The sequence below is a fragment of the Typopeltis vanoorti genome, chromosome 17 (assembly GCF_054136105.1).
Source record: "Typopeltis vanoorti isolate ZY-2024b chromosome 17, IOZ_Tvanoo_1.0, whole genome shotgun sequence".
Lineage (NCBI taxonomy): Eukaryota > Metazoa > Arthropoda > Arachnida > Uropygi > Thelyphonidae > Typopeltis > Typopeltis vanoorti.
This window is the reverse complement of record NC_143565.1, coordinates 89317221-89341379: the sequence shown is the minus strand read 5'-3', so window position 1 is coordinate 89341379 and position 24159 is coordinate 89317221. Positions and strand designations below refer to the sequence as shown.

Below are 24159 nucleotides of genomic sequence, written 5' to 3'. Positions count from 1 at the left end.
CACCTACTACCGCCCTTAGAGGGCGCTCCACCTAGATAGGACTTTTGTGTCACCCACGGGGTTGGGCTTAGTATTGTAAGTTTTTGTGTGCATGTTACATTAATTGTTTTTGTAATCCCCGTAGATGTCCTAGTGACTAGGACGAAATATAGGAGTATTAAATTCTAATTTAATTCTTTCTGAGTGTTGTAAAAAATCCATTAAACCTCCAACATAATGTTGAAGTTTAAAAGTCTCAATCATATCACATTTCGTAACTTCAAGGGGCCATCCCTGGAAGTTACGAAAGGAAACTGTGAGAAAGAGGGTGAGGAGTGGTTTTTTTGCATGGAAGGTGGTTGAACCATGGAATGCATTGCCTGATAGAGTGGTGAGGGCGAGAATGGTTAATGCGTTTAAGAAGTAGTACGATAGACTTTGTGTTTCCTAGGAGGGACCTCCCTCGATGAGTCCTGATAGACTTGTGATTTGCTTTGATTTGCTTAGAAAGGACCTCCCACGATGAGTCTTTTGACTCCATGGAGGGCTGAATAATAATAATAATAAAGTTGAAAAGAATTATAAGGAGACCATTGCTGATATTAATTCCCTTCAAGGAAGATTTGAAAAGATATTTTGGTCAGCTAAATTACTATTATTACGGGCAACTCCAGGGAGTCCTTAGACTCATCGAGGGAGGCCCTAAACATCATGTCCATCATTGCTTAGAAAGGACCTCTCACGATGAGTCTTTTGACTCCATGGAGAGCTGAATAATAATAATAATAATAATAATAAAGTTGAAAAGAATTATAAGGAGACCATTGCTGATATTAATTCCCTTCAAGGAAGATTTGAAAAGATATTTTGGTCAGATAAATTATTATTATTACGGACAACTCCAGGTAGTCCTTAGAATCATCGAGGGAGGCCCTAATCATCATTAAGACATTTTCACAGTATCTGTGAGAATATAATATCTCACAATATCTGTGAGAAATATAAATGAGTAGAGTTACTGTTTTAATACTGATAAGTGCAAGGTGTTTCTCTTTGGAGTGCAGAGATATAAGGCTTGATGGGACCTTGATAAAGTCAAAACTGGTCTGGGTAGTGGCCCTTCCCACAATGCATAACATTATACATGTCTGTAAGTGTGCCTTGCATTATGGGATACTAAGGCAATCGATGTGAAGTCATTAGCCTCTATATACAAGTAACCCAGTCGTAAAGTTAGTTCATGTGCAAACTTTGCTCACACTTGGATAAAAAATGAAACCAAGAATATAATTTCTTAGCATCTTAAATTTATAACTTCCAGGAATGGCCCCTTGTCCTCGCTCCTTCTCCTGTTCCACTAATTGAAGAAACTCCCCAGTGTCAACCCTGTAACTACCTCTCAACAGCTTAAAAGTCTCTATCGTATCATGTCTCCTACTTCTATCGACCAAACTCTGCATCCACATTCCTTCAGCCTATCCTCATAATTAACATTGTACAGTCCTGATATTCTTTGTTATCTGCCTCTCCACTCTTTCCCCAGTTAATTTATACTCTTCAAATTCTGATGTCCAGGTGTGGTCTGATCTGGAATGTATATAATACAACGACAACTCTTTTATCTTTCCAGGGTGGCATCCTCAGTATTGCAGCAATCCTCTGGGTTACCTTCACCATCTTTGCAACATGTTCCCTGAATTTCAGATTTCTATCAATCATCATCCCCAGATCCCTTGCCCCCCACCCCCAGTTCCTTCAGTACAGTTGCTCCAACAGAGTATGCAGCCTCCCATCAATATAACCCAAACTTCAAGACTTTACATTTAGCTGAATTGAACTGCCTCCATAACTCAGTCAGTATAAATGAAGCCCTTTGGTAGGAGAGATCTGGGTTCTATTCCTGTCCATGATGTGGGGAACCTTTATCCAGTCTTTATCTGGTCTCTGTTAATAAATATTATTTATTAATATTAATTTCTAGCACGCGCCAACAGTTTTTAATTGGTAAACCACTGACTATTGTGTCTTTGATGAGTCTTTGAGTCTTTGGACTCCCTGGGGGTGTCACATAATAATAATAATACTGACACCCCCAGGGAGTCTAAAGACTCATCGCAGGAGAGTGTGCCAACAGCATCGAATGACACCCTTCCAACTACTAACCACGCAAAAACTTGCTTAACTTTTTGCTGAGCCATCAGTAGCAGAGGTTCTATCAATCGACCAACCTTCGCTGGCAAGCCCAAAGATTGGTGGTAGATGGCATTGGTGTGTGTGATGATGGAAGTAGTTGCAGTTCACAGTGGAGTTGTGGAGTGGGTACCCTCCCTCGATGAGTCTTTTGGACTCCCTGGAGGTGTCATATAATAATAATATTATTATAATTATTATTACATATATGCTGTGCATAATGTATATATGTGAAAGGTTGATATAGATTAAAAATGTATTTATTGGGAATAAACTGTAATTTAAATTAATAGTATGAAAAACTTGTTTTGCAATGAAAAACTGGTTTTTTTCACACACAAAAAGTGTAGGAGATTTACTATTTTCAAGTAAATAAGCACCATAACTATAACTCATAATTGCAGCTCATTTTGCTTGCTTTATGACTGAAATGAAAACCAGAAGTGCAACTTGTTGTGGAGCATGCACAGAGCAAAAAGAACACTATAATACTGTTGTGTGAGAAAGAAGATTTTTGGAGCTTAATAACTGATATTTATGAACTCCTTCACGTTATTTTTAGAGAAAACTGACAACTAAAATTGCAAGTGTTTTTGTGACGGTTTAAAAGGGAACAATGTAGTATGTGAATTAAGGGTTTCAGATCCTGAAGTTTTCCAACTCTTGGGAAATAAAACTCTAGAAAATAAAATGAAATAAAAAAATAAGTTTAAAATATGCAAAGTAAATAATATATTTGAATCTATCTAGGACGATGCTTTGAATTCACTCGTCATTTGTCTCTGGTAATTTGTCTATGGCGAGTGAATTTCTGAAGGCTTGTTTCCAGGGATGCATCGAATCATGGAAAACCCACTGGGAGTCCCTCTATAAATGACCAAGGAGACTACTTTGAAGGAGATAGTGCAGACTATTAGTTAGGGTAAGTAATTTTTTTATGGTCCAATTCTCCAACCTTTTGCATAGCACCTTGTATTGTACTTCAACAGCCGAGTAGTGCCTGTAAATTTAACAACCTTGACAATTTATGTTGTGTGTGTGTGTGTGTGAAGATGACTACACTGTGATTTATATTCTGATGATATCTCAGTGAATGAGGCAAAATATTGATTTTTTAATTTTATATTAATATAAAATATTCATATTTTATTTTGCTTTATTTTATTTTAGTATTGGGAAGGATGGAGACAGCCTCGCCCCCCCCAGTAGTGTTACCTTGTGGAACATTGCTGGTGCTTCAGACAAAAGAAGCCCCACAGATGAATCACAGGTAACATGAAGCTAATGTCTCAAACAAGGAGTCCAAAGGTATCAAGCTTCCTGGACCACTTACAGCAACAATGATGAATACAAAACTTAAAAAGCTCCATGCCGGCTCGATCGTCGCCCGGAATAACAAGGATCGCGTTGCTTGTTTGGGTGGAGGGCAAGCTTCACAAAATAACTTACAGTCCCCTAAACAACACTCTCTCAAGATATGTTCCATAAACATAGAAGGACTATCTAAATCCAAAGCCGAAGACATCGGCAAAATAGCCTAAGACAAAGAAATTGACATCATGGCTCTCCAGGAAACCCACATGCCCGACACAGTCCTCAATAGACTAAAGATCCCAGGCCTAATTCTTATGTCTCATAACTGCCTTTCCAAGCATGCCTGGCAACCTACATCTCGCCTGGCCTCAGGAACTTAACCCAATGTTTACCTGATGGAGAACACTCCATACGTATGATGTATGGAGTATTCTGCATACATCAAGTTCATACAAGTTCATAACACCACCATCTTCTAACCTCCATCGCAATCCTGGCCTGATCAGATGGACCAGCCACCACCATCTCACCCTGCTATCTATGTTGTTGACTTCAACTCTCATCACACCATGTGGGGCTATTCCTATAACAACCGGGACAGTAATAAACTAGTTAATTGGATGGATATATATAACCTGTATTTGATTTATGATGCCAAGCAGGAATGCACTTTCCACTCAGCCAGATGGAACAGAACCTACACCCCAGATCTGTGCGCAGTCTCTAAAGACTCTGAAGTCCACCCTCTGCCAACAACCAGAACCATCCTTAACAGATTCCTTAATAGTCAACATTGTCCTACACTAATTGTCCTACATTGTCCTACCGTACACTGGAGGAAGCATAAGCGAAGTGGAAATAACCAATTCCATGAAGTCTAAAAAGACCAGGCGAGGGTAGCTAAAGAGAGGTATGAACAGCAGTTAGCTAATGAAACCAAAAAGAATCCTAGGGAATTCTTTCAATATGTAGCCAGCAAAAGAAAGAATGATTATGGAAGGATGACATTGATTGGAGGAAATGGTATAAAGACAGCTGTTGCAGAATGTGTGGTGGAGATACTTAATGAGCAGTTCATAAAGATCTTTCAATCTTGTGAATGTGACTTCATGGAGAGACTGAGAGCAGTTGATGATGGGGAGGAGAGACTGGCTGTAAGTGAGCAAGAGGTGTATGGGGAGTTGAGTAAACTAGATGTGAATAAGGCTGTGGGACTTGATAATATATCACCACGTATTCTGAAAGAATGTGCCAGGGAATTGACACCTACCTTGACATATTTTTTTAATACGAGTCTTGACTTGGTCAAGTTCCTAAGGAGTGGAAGGAGAGCAACATTGTGCCACTTCATAAAGGAGGTGATCGAACTCAAGCATTAAACTATAGTCCAATCTGTGTGTCAGGTGTTGTGGTTAAGTTGTTGGAGAAGCTTGTGAGAACTAGGATGCAGAGTTGGGTTGAAAACAATGATATAATCTTCCATGGACAGCATGGATTTGCTAAAGGGATGTCATGTTTTAGTAATCTACTTACTTATTACAATAAAGTGACTGCTTCCTTGGACAGAGGAGAAGGATACAAATTGATATACTTGGATTTCACAAAGGCTTTTGATAGAGTACCTCATGATAAGTTGATAGTCAAACTAGAGCAGATGGGGTTGGATATTAGATTAGTGCATTGGATTGGAGACTGGCTATCTGATAGGTATCAACAAGTTGTGTACGGGGGAGCGATATCAAGGAAAAGGAAAGTCACTAGTGGAGTGCCTCAGGGGTCTGTTTTGGGGCCATTACTGTTTATCTTGTATATTAACTATATAGGTGAAGATTTGGATGGAGATATTCAGTTGTTTGCAGATGATGCAAAGTTGGGACGAACCATGAAGAGTAGTGAGGATGTTGTGACCTTGCAGGAAGACTTGAATAAATTGAGTGATTGGGCATGGAAATGGAGATATGAGTTCAATGTTGGAGAATGTAAAGTTTTAAAATTTGTAAAACAAAGATGGGATGCAGAATTTATGCTTGGTGAGAAAACATTGTTGGAGGTGGAAGAAATAAGAGATCTGGGGTGACAGTGGATAAGGATCTGAAATTCGGTGGACACACAGCCAAAATTATGAAGACAACACAAAGGCTTCTGGGAATGATGCACAGGACACTGACATGTAGAAGTAGGGAGATTCTTGTTCCATTGTATAAGGCTTTGATTAGGCCACACATGGATTAGTGTCCAGATTTGGTCACCTGGTTTTCAGAAGGATGAAGAGATGTTGGAAAGGATCCAAAGGCGACTGACTAAGGTAGTTTCTGACCTCTGGAATGTCGAGTATGAGGAAAGATTGAGGTGATGCAATTTGCAGAGTCTGGTGGACAGGAGGATGAGGGGAGATATGATAGAGAACTATGAGTTGGTAACGGGTTGTTATAGGATCAATGCTGGAGACGTTCTACAGAAAATAGTGGGAGATCGGAGAAGATTCAGAGGTCATCCCTGTAAACTGTATAAAGAAGGTGTGAGTAGGGGAGTGAGAGGCAGGTTTTTTTTGTGCAGAATTGTAAATGATTGGAATGCCTTGCCTCATCATAGCATGCTTTGAATGTGTTCAAAGCATGCTATGATGAGCTATGTGTGTGATAAAAGGGCCTCCCAGATGAGCCTTTGACTCCATGAGGTCTTGGGTAATAATAATAATAATAATAGAGACATGCACATCAATCCCAGTCATCAGCAGAACACCAATCGCTGGATGGAACCTTCGCAGGTCCAACTGGACTGCATTTCAGAAACAAAAGGAGCAAACCATTAGAGCAATTCCAACCACCCCTAATTGCTATCCAAGATTTGTTAAACTAATCAAAACTGCAGCCAAAGCTTCTATTCCTAGAGGCTACAGAAAACAATACATCCCATGCTGGAGTAGAGAAACTGAGGAACTTTTAGCCAAATATGAAGAGACTGAAGACCCAACTGTTGCTAAGGAGCTCATAGCTATGCTGGATAAAAACAGAAAGGAAACATGGATCTCAACCATCCATGAACTTTATTTCACCACATGTAGCTGGAAAAACAGGTGACTTCTGAGAAAATTAGGTGGGGCAAAACCAACAACACACACGACAACAGAGATAACTCCTGATCAAATGGCTAATCATTTATTGAAAACCTCCGAGATATGTCCCAGCTCTATCAGGAAAATTATCGCAATCTTTCATCAGACAAATTCTGAAGACAGGCCCCAAGCTTCCTGAACTTGCACACCCAGTATCTTGGGAAGAGGTACAGGTAGCCTTAAAACTCACCAAGAATGGCAAGGCTGCAGGAGTGGATCGTATTCTCCCTGAGTTTCTAAAACATCTCAATCAACAATGCCAAACATGGCTGGCTGCCCTTTTCTCAAAAATTATAATGACTGGAAAACTATGAAATCTGTAGCAGGAAGCCAAAATAATTGCCATGCCCAAATAAGGGAAAGATCCAAATGATATCAAAAATCTACGACCTATCTCCTTGCTTTGCTCCACCTTTAAGCTCTTTGAAAGAATTCTCCTTAAAAGAATTTCACCACTCATCGAAAGAGCACTCCCGTTTGAACAAGCTGACTTCAGGCCAGGAAGAAGTTGCTGTGACCAGGTCCTGGCACTGACAACACAGATTAAAGCAGGCTTCCAGAATAAACTTAAATCTGGAGACACTTTCACTGACCTAACATCAGCTTATGACACAGTCTGGATCAGAGGCCTCGTCCTAAAGTTAGGAATATGAAAGGGCGCTAATGAGCCAAGTGCTACGGACGCAATTTGAAGAGCTCCTGATTGAGATAAGTTTTACTAGGAATAATTAAGTATATATGCATAATTGTTTAAGTAAGAGCGGCTGTAAACGTTGTATGCTACCGATATTATTAGTGTGGGTTTTTTTTTCTTGCCTAAACTAAATACAAAATCGTTATTATTAGACCTAGTAACCTGCAGAGAAAAAAAAATGGCGGCAACATTGTCATTCCATGATTTTAATTTAGATTTCAGTCGTTTCGTTAAGTGTGAGGTCTGTTATATGTATTCCTTCGATTACATAAATGATTTGTGGATGTTTAGTGCAGATGGAAGAAGGGTGTGTGCAAAGTGTGAGCTGAACGAGGAATTGATGAATGCGAATATGAAATTGATCACAGAAAGTGCTAGTACCGATTGTGTCGCGAGTGCACGTTTGAAAGAGAAGGATGGTGTGAAAGAGAGGTGTAAAAATGTTAATAAATCAGGAAAAAAAAAAGCAATTTGACAACTGTAACAGATGTTAAAAGGGACGAAAGTGAGGCGAAAAGAAACGAAATTGAGAGAACGAATGAAAGTAGAAATGACGTGATGCAGAAATCGCAAGTAAAAAAAATTGAAAGAATGAATGATAGCGAAAAAAGAATGAATGATAGTGAAAGTTGGACGTATGTTGGACAGAAAGTACGGAAACAAAGAAGGATGGATGAGAGGGAAAGTGAGAAGAGGGGGTCGAGAGTTAGAAAGTTAGAAAGATTTAGTGATGGAGAGAATGTGTGGCAAGGTTCGGAAGGTGAATAGGATTGGATGAAGCAAGAAATGAAATGGATGCGGAATGAAATTAAGAGAATTCAGGTCAAAACTATTAAAATAAATCATGATGGCATGAAAGAGTTAACGAAAGATGAGCGAGTGGCGTTGTATGGCGACTCCATTATTAAAGGTGTGCTAGAGGATAAAATGCACAAGGTATGTTTTCCAGGCGGTAAAATGAATAGAGTGATTGAGGCATTGAATATGAGGCGAGAACGAGCAAAAGAGTTAATTGTATTAATTGGTACAAATGATTTGAGAGAGAACAAAGAGCATGTCAAAAAGAATGTCAGGAGACTGCTTGGAAAGATATAAGAGAATAATGTGACAGGAAGGGTAGTCAGTGTGTTGCCTAGGTATGATTGTGGTGAAATGAGGCGGAGAGCAAGGATTATGAATGATATTCTGGCTGAAATGTGTGAGGAGATGGGAGTACAGTTTGTTAATGTGTGGAATGAGATTGAGGGACGAAGTGAGCTGTATGGGAGCGATGGACTGCATTTGAGTGGTGTGAGTCGCTTGGAGAGACTGCTGCTGGAAAGTAGAGAAGTGAATAGAGAGAATGAATCAGATCAAGAGGGAAGTGATGTGGAAGAGCAGGAGAGTAAGACAGGAGAGATTGAAGAAGTGGAAATGAATGGGGAAGTGAGTGGTATGAGTAGAGAAAATGAGAGAATGGGTGTGCAGGAGGAGCAGGGAAACGGGGAGGCTCAGGGTGGACAGGGGTACACAGCGTGACAAAGGTGGATGCTCCAAGTGGAGGTCAGAGCATGTGTAGGCTGGAAAGTAATGGGATGATCAGGGATCAAGAGGAAACAGATGGAATTGCAAATGGTTCTAAAATGAAGAAGCAGAAAGGGAAATAGCACCAGTCCAGCATGGAGAGAGATCACATCGAGTGAGTGGTATCAGTGGAACAAGCTGTAGATCCAGAAATCAGTTGTTGTGTTTGTATACCAATGCTAGAAGTATAAGAAACAAGGCGGATGAAATGGTTGCACTAATTGCATCTGTACACCCAGAGATTGTCGGAATAAGTGAGACATGGTTAGATGAGGATGACATCCTGACAGGAATAGAGATGGAAAGGTATGATGTGTTTTGTGAGGATAGAAGGGGTAAAAAGGGAGGGGGGGGAGTGCTATTGATGATAGAGAAAGAGTTATGTCCATACAAGGTAGAGATGCAAGAGGGAAATAGGGACAGTGGTTTTGAGGCAGTATGGTGTAAGATAGAGGTGAATAGAATCAAATACTTGGTGGGATGTTGTTATAGACCTGGTAATGTGGATGGTGGTGATAGTGAAATGTATAGTCAAATAAGCCAAGCAAATAAGAAAAGGGTGATCATTATGCGTGATTTTAATTATGGCAATATAGACTGGAATGAAGAGATAGCAACTGGAAGTAAAGAAAATGAGTTTCTTGAGTTTTTGAGGGATAACTACCTCAGACAGTATGTAACAGGGGGCACACGAGGATTAAAGGTCTTGGATTTGGTCATCTCATCGGAGGATGTAATTATCAATGAGGTATCAAATCATCCACCAACTGGTGAAAGTGACCATGAAGTGATTACCTGAGTGGTTGCCAGCAGTGCAAGGACCCCTGTAAAAAAAGGGTATATGTGGAACTACAACGGGGGGGGACAATTATGAAGAGCTCAGGAGACAGCTTGCAGGTGTAGCATGGAATGAGGAGTTAGCTGGAAAAGAGATCAATGCAGCTTGGGGGATTTTCAAAAAATATTTAGTAGATGCAATGTCTAAATGTATACCATGGGTGAGAAGGTTAAATAAGATAGGTGTGAGATGGATGAATAAAGAGATTAAGCATGCAATACAGAGAAAAAGGGCATTGTGGAGGCAGCATAAGTTGTTGAATAGTGGGAGCAAAACAGCAGCTAGAGTGCATGAACAAAAGTAGACTGAATGAACCAACCAATAATAAAAGGTATGACAGGAAAAATAGACGTATGAATGTGAACATGAACAAAATGAAGGATAGAGTGCTGTATGGAGACTCGTTAGTACGAGGTGCGTTACTAGAGGATTTGACAAAATCGTACCAACCTGATGCGACCATAAAGGACGTAACTGAGTCTATTAGAGAGCAAAAGGAAAGGGTGAAAGAAATGATTGTTGTGGCAGGTACGAATGATTTGAAAGGAGATAAAATGGAAATGATAGAAGACCTGAATGAATTGTTTGAGGTAGCAAAAGAAAAGAGTGAGAGAGTTAGAATGATTAGTCTTTTGCCACGGTATGAGAGTGAAATGTTTAAAAGGATGGCCATAATTGCGAATGACTTTATGCGTGGGTTATGTATGACGAGTGGTGTGGAATTTGTGGATGTGTGGAGTGAGTTTGATGGGCGAAAGGATCTTTATAAGATGGATGGGTTGCATTTGAATGGTTACGGTGTAAGAAGACTTGAGAAAGTGTTGCTGAATGTAGTGGATGTGCAAATTCAGAGAAACTAGATTTGTTAAGGGGGGTTGGGAGTAGATATACAGTCCTTATGGAGGCAGTTGAATGTAAGAATGAATATAATATGCCAGAGCAAATAAGGACAACAAATCTGAGTGGGATAGTTAATATAAGGCATCAAGGTAGGATTGGGGCTAATGTGGGTCTTAAATTCATGTACACTAATACTAGGAGTATTAGGAACAAGAAGGAAGAGTTTTTGGCCATGGTTGGCACTTCAAGACCACAGGTTATAGGTATTAGTGAAACATGGCTGACTGTAGATGATATAACTAGTGGGATTGAATGTGATGGGTATAGTGTGTTCAGGAATGACAGAGAGAATAAAATGGGGGGAGGAATATTTTTGATGATAGCTGATGAGCTCCAGGCAAGGAGAATAGAAGTGGAATTGCAGGATAGAGAAAAGAGCACATTTGAGGCCATTTGGTGTGAGATTGTGGCTAGCAGAACTAAATATACAATTGGGTGCTGCTATAGACCAGGTGATGGAAAAGATGGTGGTGACAGTATGCACAAGCAAATAGAAGAAATGGGTGGAAGGAGGGTGATTATTATGGGAGATTTCAACTATGGTCGCATTGATTGGAGTGAGGAGAGGACACACAGAAGGAAGGAACTGGATTTTATGCGGTTATTAAGGGATAACTATCTGCGACAGCATGTAATGGAAAATACTAGGGGTCAGAGAGTGCTTGACCTAGTAATTACATCTGAGGATTTGGCTGTAACAAATATGACCACATTGCCACCAATCGGTGAGAGTGATTATAGGGTCTTAACTTGGGAGGTGGCTAAAGGTGTAGAATTTTCAATTAAGACAGGGTACATGTGGAATTATCGGGCTGGAAAGTATGACAAGCTTAGGAATTTGATTGGTTCAGTGCCATGGCATGTACAACTGCAAGGACTAGAAGTTGATAGTGCATGGGAGGTAGTTAAGAAGTGCTTGCATGAAGCAATGGCTGACTGTATACCTAGAGTCCGAATAATAAATCAAGTAGGGTTTAAATGGATGAATAACACCATTAAGCTTGAGCTGCAAAAAAAGAAACAACTATGGAGGGAATTTAAGGAGAAGGGTGACCGGCAGGCACATGAATGGTATAAAGCGCAGGCAAGAAAGGTGACGAGTGTGGTAAGAAAAGCAAAAAAGGATTACGAAAGAACATTGGCCATGCAGGCTAAAGAGAATCCTAAACAGGTTTTTAGATATGTAGCAAGTAAAAGGAAAAATGTACATGGCAGATTGATTTTAAAGAATGCCGATGGTAGGGAGGTAACTGAATCAGTTGAGATAGTTGAGTTATTCAGTGAGCACTTTGCAAGAGTATATCATTCAGGTGGTGACATTGCAGAAACGAATAAACCAGTATATTATACGGGAATTGTGATTAATGAAGTGGAGGTGAGTAGTCTATTGCATAACCTCAATGTCAATACATCTGTGGGATTGGATGGTATACCAGCTCGTGTTGTACGAGAAGCAGCTAAAGAATTGTCAGTACCCTTGACCATTTTGTTTAATTTGAGTCTCGGGTCTGGGTTAGTCCCGAGGGGGTGGAAAGAGGGGAAAATAGTTCCACTGCATAAAAGTGGTTCCAAGACTGCTGTTGTAAATTACCGACTGATTAGCATATCAGGAATCATTGTCAAGGTCTTAGAGAAATTAGTCAAGAAAAGAATACAGGATTGGATAGATGAAAATGGGATACTGTATGGGGGACAGCATGGTTTTGTGAAGGGTAAATCATGCCTCAGTAACTTGCTCACGTTTTATAACACAATGACGGCTGAACTGGATAGGGGTAATGGGTTTACAGTGATAATACTGGACCTTGCCAAGGCCTTTGATAGGATACCACATGGAACCCTAATCAGTAAACTGGAGCAGATGGGTATAGATATAGGGTTGGTGAGATGGATAAGAGGGTGGTTGAAGGAGAGATATCAAAGAGTGGTTTATTCAGGAGTGGAGTCTAAAAGACGTCTTGTGACTAGTGGAGTGCCACAGGGCTCTGTTCTTGGACCACTACTTTTCAATTTGTTCATCAATGATATTGGAAAGGATCTGAGAGGAAGTGTTCACTTGTTTGCTGATGATGCAAAGTTGGATAGAGCAATTGTGAGTGCACAGGATGTCAAAATTTTACAGGATGATTTGGATAGTTTGGAGGACTGGGCTAGGAAAAATGGATGAATTTAATGTGCCAAAGTGTATGCACTTTGGGGTGAAAAGAATAGCAGCAGTATATCGCATTGGTGGAACCATACTCCAGGAGATTGATGAGGCCAGGGATTTGGGAGTGTTGGTGGATAGGGAGTTGAAGTTTAGGGGGCACATTGCAAAAGTAACTAAAACAGCTCACCAAATCACTTGGCTTCTGAAAAATACTTGAACATGCAGAGAGAAGCAAGTTGTTGTTGTTTCTCTGTATCGAGCCTTGATAAGACCCCATCTGGACTTCTGTGCCCAGTTATGGGCACCAAGGTTTCTTTGTGATGGGAAGGAAGTGGAGAGGGTCCAGAGACGAGTGACCAAGATGATAGCAGGTCTGTGGAATGAACCTTATGAGAATAGGTTGAAGATTTGTGGGTTGCAGTAATTGGACGATAGGCGAAGGAGGGGTGATATGATTGAGACATTCAAATTACTGAAGGGTTTTTATAAGATTGATCCAGAAGATATTTTTGAAAATATGACTGGTGGAGGGAGGACTAGGGGCCATGCATGGAAGCTGGGCAAGAGCGTGGTTGACAAGGGTGTTAGAGCTAGGTTCTTTACTTGGAGAGTGGTAAATGAGTGGTATAAGCTTCCAGAGTCTGTTGTGGGTGCTACGACCGTGAATGAGTTCAAGGCAAGGTATGATAGATACTGTGTGAATGTTGAATAGTTGTTCTTGACATGATGTTAGGGCCGCGCTCGATGAGTCTGTCGACTCCTTGGAGTTTCCCGGAACAATAATAATAATAATAATAATAAGAGAAGTGGAAGTAACCAATTTCATGAGGTGTACAAAGACCAGGCAAGGAAGGTGACTTGGTTAGTGAGAGTAGCTAAAGAGAGATATGAACAGCAGTTAGCTAATTAAGCCAAAAAGAATCCTAGGGAGTTCTTTCGTAATGTAGCCAGCAAAAGAAAGAATGATTATGGAAGGATGACATTGATTGGAGGAAATGGTATAAAGACAGCTGTTGCAGAATGTGTGGTGGAGATACTTAATGAGCAGTTCATAAAGATCTCTCAATCTTGTGAATGTGACTTCCTGGAGATATTAAGAGCAGTTGATGATGGGGAGGAAAGACTGACTGTAAGTGAGCAAGAGGTGTTTGGGGAGTTGAATAAACTAGATGTGAATAAGGCTGTGGGACTTGATAATATATCACCATGTATTCTGAAAGAATGTGCCAGAGAGTTGACACCTGCCTTGACATATTTTTTTAATACGAGTCTTGCACTTGGAGAAGTTCCTAAAGAGTGGAAGCAGGGCAAGATTGTGCCACTTCATAAAGGAGGTGATCGAACTCAAGCATCAAACTATAGGCCTATCTGTGTGTCAGGTGTTGTGGTTAAGTTGTTGGAGAAGCTTGTGAGAACTAGGATCCTGAGTTGAGTTGAAAACAAAGGTATAATCTTTGATGGACAGCATGGATTTGCTAAAGGGAGGTCATGTTTTAGTAATCTACTTACTTATTACAATAAAGTGACTGCTTCCTTGGACAGAGGAGAAGGATACACAGTAATATACATGGATTTCACAAAACCTTTTGATAGAGTACCTCATGATAAGTTGACAGTCAAACTAGAGTAGATGGGGTTGGATATTAGATTAGTGCATTGGATTGGAGACTGGCTATCTGATAGGTATCAACAAGTTGTGTATGGGGATGCAATATCCAGGAAAAGGAAAGTCACTAGTGGAGTGCCTCAGGGATCTGTTTTAGGGCCATTACTATTTAACTTGTATATTAATGATATCGGCGAAGATTTGGATGGAGATATTCAGTTGTTTGCAGATGATGCAAAGTTGGGACGAACCATAAAGAGTAGTGAAGATGTTATGGCCTTGCAAGAAGACTTCAATAAATTGAGTGATTGGGCAAGCAATTGGGGATGTTAGTTCAATGTTGCAAAATGTAAGGTTTTAAAATTTGGAAAACAAAGATGGGATGCAGAATTTATGCTTGGTGAGAATATATTGTTGGAAGTAGAGGAAATAAGAGATCTGGGGGTGATAGTGGATAAGGAACTAAAATTTAGGGGACACATCGCCAAAATTGTGAAGACAACACAATGACTTCTGGGAATGATGCGGAGGACACTGACGTGTAGAAGTAGGGAGATTCTTGTTCCATTGTATAAGGCTTTGATTAGGCCACATATGGACTGTTGTGCCCAGATTTGGCCCTGGGTTTTCAGAAGGATGAAGAGATGTTGGAAATGGTCCAAAGGTAACTGACTAAGGTAGTTTCTGACCTCTGGAATATTGAGTATGAGGAAAGATTGAGAAGATGTAATTTGCAGAGTCTAGTGGAGAGAAGGAAGAGGGGAGATATGATAGAGACCTACAAGTTGGTAAGGGGTTGTTATAGGATCAATGGTGGAGAAGTTCTACCGAGAGTAGTGGGAGATCAGGGGAGAACCAGAGGTCATCCCTGGAAACTGTATAAAGAGGGTGTGAGTAGGGGAGTGAGAGGCAGGTTTTATTCGTGCAGAGTTGTGAGTGATTGGAATTCCTTGCCTAAGAGTGTGGTGTCTGCAAGGAGTTTAAATGTGTTTAAGACATGGTATGATGAGATGTGTGTGAGATAAAAGGACCTCCTAGATGAGTCTTTGACTCCATGAGGTCTTGTTTAATAATAATAATAATATTATATGGTGCAAAAAATCTTTCCAGCTTTTTGAATCCATTCTCTCCAATAGAAAGATCCGAGTCCATATGGCAGAAAAGAGCAGGCCTAGATTCCATCACAACGGTCTCCCACAGGGCTCTGTGTTATCCCCTTTACTTTTTAACATCGAAGTATACGACTTACCACATACCAGCTCAAGCAAGTATATGTATGCTGATGACCTAGCGATCTTACAGCAATCTACCTCCTTTGCCAACCTGGAATCAACTTTGAACACAGACCTGAACATCCTGGAAGATGTACTTCAAGCAGTGGTACTTGAAGCCAAATCCAACAAAACTGTGTCCACAGTATTTCACCAGAACAATGCAGAGGCATATCCACACCTCAACCTTTCTTCCTGTGGAAAAATGGTAGAAGACGAGCCTTACCCGAAATACCTCAGAGTGAGCCTGGACATTAGCCTAACCTATAAAAGGCGCATCACTAACCTGTCCAACAAAATTAAAACAAGAAACAATATCATTTCAAGGCTTGCTGGAACAACCTGGGGTTGTGGTACAGAAGTCCTAAGGTCATCTACACTAGCCCTCGCATTCTCTGTAGCAGAATATTGTGTCCCTGTCTGAGAAAGAAATGCACATACTAACATTATAGACACCCAGCTAAACTCTACCATGCTCACAATTAGTGGGACAGTGAGAAGCACCCCTCTCTCCTGGCTGCCTGTCCTATCTAACATTGCTCCACCAAACATATGGAAAAGACAAGCCTCGATTAAAGAATTTAATAAAGCAATGAGCAACCCACTCCTGCTCCTGCACCAGACTCTCATAAATTGACCTAGTCTTCACCTAAAATCTAGAAAGCCTTTCTGGTCCATGGACAAACTCTCTTCAGCTGCCCTGCCATCAACACCTGATGTGGAGAGAATACTGGTCCAACAGTCTCCCAACAAACAGCTTCCTGGTAGAAGATCCCTGCACTCTGCAGCCTGGTTCTTCCTAGGAAGAGCAAAACCAGGCTGCTGTTGGTCATCAAACAACAGGATCAGAACTAACCAGGGCATATGTGGCTGCCTACTACATAAATGGGGGCTGTTAGACCACCCTTATTGTGATTGTTCTCCCATGACTCAGACGATCGATCATATTGTGAACGACTGCCCAAGATGCCAATTTCACGGTGGTGGCCTACAGGACATTAACAAGGTGAAAGATAATGCCTTGGATTGGCTTTCCAGATTGGACATTGATCTGTAGGTATTTTGTATTCCTTTTGCCAAATAAATAAATAAATTTTATTATTATTAACACCATATTCCCACTGAGTAAAAAGACTCAATACAGGAGGTACATGCTCTGTTACACACAAAGCCCATCAGTCTGTGTTTTAAAGTCATTCAATGTGTTCACATTCACCACTGTTACGTCACGTACTCGCCCTGTTATTATTAGTTATGTTATTTACTAATCTTATTCTCAGCTATTCCGTTGCCGACAAATTTATATTCTGTCGACTGCGCCAGCCGGCAACTGAATTCTGACACACAATTTAAAACTACTCAAAAACAATATAGGGATCAAGTGGTTTGCAGTCGTGGTCCCCCTTTCTTAGTTGCTAATGGATTCCCCTGTTACTTATGCATGGTCTGCAATTTAACAAGTGGTAACTCAATTCTCAGAACAATGACAGACTCATGAGGTTTGAATTAAAGAAATACATTTATTTAGACAAATACATATATACACTTTAGTTAGATATTCCAATTCTAAAGAGCCTGAACCCCTCCCCCCGCCCACTCTTAAATTAACATATCCAAAAGGTTTACTCTAAAATCTTATGCTAGCAATCTCATTTGTGTAACTACGTTCAGGCTCGGTTAATTCTTACAGAGTTGCTCAGTTCCCATATATAGGAATAACATATATACATAGATACATTCTACAATCCTAATATGGAGTATATCAGATGTTCTCCGTCTTGCAAATTTCACATGGGACAATATTCTCTCTTTTGCTCAGGCTTTATCCTCCCCCAAAATTCAGTTAATATTCAAATTTAAATTTAACACAATGATAAAATTGTTTCTTCCAACATAAACAGTTCGAAATCTTGGCTCCCAGCTCAGCTTAAGCTTAGGGTGTCACTTGCTCTTTAGACGTAGACAGAAATGTCCACATGAACACAGTTGTTTAGATACAAAGTGGAAGTTGACTATATGGAGCTCCTTAACCCTCTGGTTCCTATACCCTCTTTGGTTATTATTCAATTTTAATATGAAAACTTGCATCTTACCGTTTTTGCTTTTCTGGTAGTTGTTGGAATTTCCTTAACTAGACTTCCGGGTTTCCTCAACGTATATTTCTTATGGTGTCTGCGACATACTTCTATTCTTTTCGAAAGAGGTTCACCTCTTCGCTGATTTATATGTTGGCATGACTAACCAATGGCTCTTTTCTGGAAATCTGGCCACATTCCTCAGTTGTGACTACGATTGACACGGCACGTACAGCAATGGGAGAATGCTGCTGGGTATAGAGGCAAGCTTCACAGCTATACAGCACTTGGATCAGGAACCAGGAACAGAAAATTAAGAGGCCGATTGAATTGCGTACCGAAACCTATATAGTTAATGTGAGTGCCCTCTCTTGGTGACTACGTCATGCACATAGCGGCGGTCGATTGGTCACCGCAACACCGAACTGTTTTTGACATGGCTCAATACATATATCATCTTATATACATCTTTCAGCATTTATACATAATTTCCCTTGTTAAATAATCGACAAACATTATCTATTTAAATTATGGGTTACTCAGAATTCACTTAATATCTACTAGAAAAATGGTTAGACATAGTTTTGAGTTACCAAAATGCACATTTTCTTCTGGAGGCATAAGCATGTCAATATCCATGGTTTTTAACATTACCTTATGTTGGGTCGGAAATAGGGTGACTCATTAAAAGTGAATCGGCACTTTTTCCGACACAACACCACAATTCAGGCACTTCATTCAACTCACTAACTACTCTCTATGCAAAGAACCGACACCTAATGCCCTTGCCTACGCCTTCCTTATACAGTTTCCAAGAATGGCATCTTCTTCTATCCCCCTTTTTCATTCCATGAAAAATTTCTTCGATATCAATAGTAACAATCCCTTAACAACTTAAACATCTCAATCATATGCTTTCTCCTCCTCCTATTCATGAGGCTTTGCAATTTTCATTCCCTTATTTTGTCTTGATATCCCACATTCTAAAGATTAGTTATCATCTTAGTTAGTTTCCTGGACTCTATCTAATATATCCCGATCACTATGAAAACTATGAGACTAATTTGTGCATATTAATCCATCCATATGAGGCCTGATCAAGGCCTTACACAGTGGAACCATAACCAATTTATTTTTACATGTCAAGGTACTCAGTATCATTGCCATTAATTCATTCCACTGACTTCACAACTTCTGCAATGTTGTCTTTGAATTTCAGGTCCTTGTCAACTGCATCTACCTACTTCAAAGTTTCTCCACCAAGTGTATACTTTGCATCCCATTGTTGCCTACCAAATTTCAGAACCTTATACTTTGCAACACTGAATTTACAGTTCCACTCACGTAATCTATTCAAGTCCTCCTGTAAATGGCACAATATCTGCTTGTATCCTCATCATTTTCCCCATATTTGCATCATCTGTAAACAGTTACATATCTCCAGTTAAATCCATCCCAATATCATTAATGTACAAGTTAAACAACAATAGTACCAAAACAAACCCCTGTGGTGCACCACTAGTGACTTTCTTGTTCTGGGGGTACAACACTACATAACACCTTGCAGATACCCGTCTGACATCTAGTCACCTGTCCAACTAATTAATCTAGCATCCAATCCCATCTGCTTCAATTTAGTTACCAACTGATGTATTCAACAAAAATCAGATTCATAAATAAGATATAAAATAAAATAAACTTACTTAATGATTCTTTATGGATGCAAGTCTGTTCACATGCCTCTTTGCTTTTAAAACGATTATTATTACCTAAACATCCACTGTAAACAAAGGATTCACAAGTACTCCTACCAGTGTCATAATACCAGGATGGATGAACATTTTTACAAGGTCCTTCAACTTTTGGAAGAAGACAAGCATCTATAAAATAATAAGTATTATATATTTAATGGCATATCATACGAAAGATTGATAATCGGTTAATTTCATTATACTTGTACTATAAATAAAAGTTTGTTAATTTGTTAATAAAGAGGTAAGAGAAGATATTTGTCACCATGTGAAAGAAGTCAGTTTGTTGAAGGTTTGAAGTTACTTAAACAAGGAACAATGTTAGTTCTCAAGAGCAGCCAAACTGGATTACCTACAAACCTTAAAAACACCTATATCACTAAATCTATAACAGATTTAAAAATTTCATGAGTGAATTTCACATTAAAAAAATAAATAAATAAAAAATAATTATTATTTTTACAGTGATCAGAAGCAGAGCTTTCAGATAGCTATATCTTTCTTGCATCTGAAAATTTGCATTTTGTATGTACAGTGGATTCTGATTAATTGGGCCACATCAAGAATAGAATAATTTGGCCCAGTTAAACTATTCTTCCAGTTGAAAGATGTGTGTGTGCATATATAAGACAAAGTAAAAGTTCTCACAAGTTTTTCATTTACGGCATAACAAAATTAGTGATTTATGGAGAAGCAATTGACTTTAATTCAACTCAACTTTAACTTACAATTCAAGTAAAATATTTGCCATAAAAATAATTTCAGTCATTTTTCATTTACTGAGATACGAGAGAACTAAGTAACAATAAGAGCTGATAGCAAATGATTCAATGAGCAGGCAGTGTAAAAGAAATGGATACGAGTTTTTGGATGTGTGGAGTAAGTTTGGTGATAGAAAAGATTGTATAAGAAGAATGGCTTGCACTTGAATCGATTTGGCATTAAGAAGAAGAAATTATTCAGTGGATTGAGTCCAATGCAGAGTCAAGGAAACTAGATAATTGTTGAAAGAATGATGAGAATGTATATGTAACTCCTTAGACATATGCATTCACAAGAATAAGAATAATAATATTTATGATTGCAAATATTTTAGTCAGAAATTAACAGGCTATCATCATTAAACCAACATAATCACAAGAACATTATTACTATTTACAGAGCTGAGCCACATGCTAGAATGCCACCATGCTGGTTACAAAATAAAATTAGATCACCATTAAAGCTAAAACTAAAATTAAAATGATTTGAAATACAAAAATTAATAAAATTTAGATAAATAAAACAATTGACCTATTGCTTATCATTGTCGTTATGAGGACGAGACTCTCCAAACAAAATCTTGGCAGTGGAGAGGAAGTCATTCAGATGTAAGTTTGGATAGTGCAGAAGTTCTTAAGCAGCCTCTTAAAATAACTGCTCAAACCTAAACTAGTAAGGTGAGTACTGAGAAAGAAAATATTGTAATCAGTGTCCACTCCATGCTCATCAAGGCCAGATTTTTCAGTTTATTGATACAGGATAGGTGTTTTAAAAGGTGTTTGAAGATAGGTGCTTCAAATCTAAACTGGCACAAATGAAAAAGGTGAATACTGGAGGAGAAGATATTGTAATCAGTGTCCACTCCATGCTGATCAAGGCCATATTTTTCAGGTTTATTGTTGTTGATATAATATATGTTTTTGTATTTGTTTTTCAGCAGACATCATGTTTCTCCTAAGTATGAGAAAATCCAGAGTCGCTCACAATAAACCATTAACACCACAGAGTGAGAGAACTGCTTATCTTTTGTCAATGGCAATCAGGAGAAGATTTTGATTACAAGGAAGAATGTAGAAACTAAACTGAATTGAGAAGGAGATCAGATATAACTGAGTTGTGTGAGCAAATGGGGTTCAGTTTATAAATCTATGTAATGAATTTGAAGGAAAATTGGAATGGTTTAAAGTTGATGGATTGCATTTGAATGGGTTTGGTGTTGGGCATTTAGAAAGGCTATTGTTTTTTGAGAAGACACAGAGTCAAGAAGTAATGTAGTAGATGATCCAAGTATACTTGCAAAGCAGTATAACACAACTAAATTGATTTGTACAACAAGAGGAAGTTGGACATGAGGTCAAAGATGTGACTGTAGCAGCATAAAGTGATGGGATGCAGAAAGGGTGAGGATGAGACAGGTAGGAATGGAAATAGGAGTTGGGATCAGGGAAAGAGGAGTGGTCAGACTGAAGAGCGAGGTGTGGTATAGCAGCTAGAATAGAGAATGTTGGTGCTGATCGAATGGCCTCAAAGACATAGGGATTATGTTTGTACACAAATGCAAGGAGTGTTTGAAACAAGAGAGCTCAGTTTGTTGCATAAATTGAATCAGTATGCCCAAAGATTTTTGGTATAAGTAAAATTTGGTTGTCTGAGGATGATGTGATGTCGAAAATGGAAATGAAAGAATAGAGCAATCCCTCGATTAATTATTATTATTATTTTTATTATTATGATTAAACAAGACCTCATGGAGTCAAAGACTCATCTAGGAGGTCCTTTTATCTCACACACATCTCATCATACCATGTCTTAAACACATTTAAACTCCTTGCAGACACCACACTCTTAGGCAAGGAATTCCAATCACTCACAACTCTGCACGAATAAAACCTGCCTCTCACTCCCCTACTCACACCCTCTTTATACAGTTTCCAGGGATGACCTCTGGTTCCCCCCTGATCTCCCACTATTCTCTGTAGAACTTCTCCACCATTGATCTTATCACAACCCCTTACCAACTTGTAGGTCTCTATCATATCTCCCCTCTTCATTCTCTCCACCAGACTCTGCAAATTACATCTTTTCAATCTTTCCTCATACTCAACATTCCAGAGGTCAGAAACTACCTTAGTCAGTCGCCTTTGGACCCTTTCCAACATCTCTTCATCCTTCTGAAAACCCGGTGACCAAATATGGGCACAATAGTCCATGTGTGGCCTAATCAGAGCCTTATACAATGGAACAAGAATCTCCCTACTTCTACACGTCAGTGTCCTCCGCATCATTCCCAGAAGTCATTGTGTTGTCTTCACAATTTTGGCGATGTGTCGCCTAAATTTTAGATCCTTATCCAATATCACCATCAGATCTCTTATTTCCTCTACTTCCAACAATATATTCTCACCAAGCATAAATTCTGCATCCCATCTTTGTTTTCCAAATTTTAAAACCTCACATTTTGCAACATTGAACTAACATCCCCATTTGTTTGCCCAAACACCCAATTTATTCAAGTCTTCTTGCAAGGCCACAACGTCTTCACTACTCTTTATGGTTCGTCCCAACTTTGCATCATCTGCAAACAACTGAATATCTCCATCCAAACCCTCACCAATATCATTAATATACAAGTTAAATAGTAATGGCCCTAAAACAGACCCCTGAGGCAATCCACTAGTGACTTTCCTTTTCCTGGATATTGCATCCCCATACACAACTTGTTGATACCTATCAGATAGCAAGTCTCCAATCCAATGCACTAATCTAATATCGAACCCCATCTGCACTAGTTTGACTGTCAACTTATCATGAGGTACTCTATCAAAACCTTTTGCGAAATCCAAGTATATTACTGTGTATCCTTCTCCTCTGTCCAAAGAAGCAGTCACTTTATTGTAATAAGTAAGTAGATTACTAAAACATGACCTCCCTTTAGCAAATCCATGCTGTCCATCTAAGATTATACCATTGTTGTCACCCCAACTCTGGATCCTAGTTCTCACAAGCTTCTCCAACAACTTAACCACAACACTTGACACAGAGATAGGCCTATAGTTTGATACTTGAGTTCGATCACCTCCTTTATGAAGTGGCACAATCTTGCCCTCCTTCCGCTCTTTAGGAACTTGACAAAGTGCAAGACTCGTATTAAAAAAATATGTCAAGGCAGGTGTCAACTCTCTGGCACATTCCTTCAGAATACGCAGTGATATATTATCAAGTCCCACAGCCTTATTTATATCTAGTTTACTCAACTCCCCAAACACCTCTTGCTCACTTACAGTCAGTCTCTCCTCACCATCATCAACTGCTCTCAATCTCTCCATGAAGTCACATTCACAAGATTGAAAGATCTTTATGAACTGCTCATTAAGTATCTCCACCACACATTCTGCATCAGCTGTCTTTATACCATTTCCTCCAATCAATGTCATCCTTCCATAATCATTCTTTCTTTTGCTGGCTACATATCGAAAGAACTCCCTAGGATTCTTTTTGGCTTCATTAGCTAACTGCTGTTCATACCTCTCTTTAGCTACTGTCATCAACCAAGCACCTAATGCGTTCTTTAAAACAGGCGCATTAATCGAAAATGCACTAATTGAATTTAATAACCTATTGGAAAAAAAGCGTAATTCGTTCCTCCAATTTCTTTCTTAATCCTTAATTTTTCTTTTATAAAAGAATTAGGATATGTCTAAGGGCCTAATTAAAGGAAACCCATGAAGCTGAAAGACAATAAAACATATTCAGAATATAAATTTATTATTCTGCTTCTTAACAAAGAATTGAGCTAACAGTTTGGCAGGCATTCTGTTCCTTTTTTTTCATAAACAGTATGAAATTTTTATAAACAGTATGATTTCACAGACAGTATGGTCCTATTGCCTCTTCTACTCTTCTGCAAATTTTACTGCTTCTCTCTTCACCAGGGTCAGCCTCTAAGCATTAA

The 24159-nt window shown here is 39.2% G+C and overlaps 1 protein-coding gene across 5 annotated transcripts in view; it reads right to left on the bottom strand.

Annotated features, from left to right (window-relative positions):
• LOC150097613 (papilin-like) overlaps positions 1-24159 on the bottom strand; it is a 1184257-nt gene that overhangs the window by 414039 nt on the left and 746059 nt on the right. For all 5 annotated transcript variants that reach the window (XM_090407770.1, XM_090407771.1, XM_090407772.1 and 2 more), the window contains one exon: positions 19398-19574. In XM_090407770.1, coding sequence (XP_090263896.1) covers positions 19398-19574 — 177 coding nt within the window. The remainder of the gene's footprint in view (positions 1-19397; positions 19575-24159) is intronic.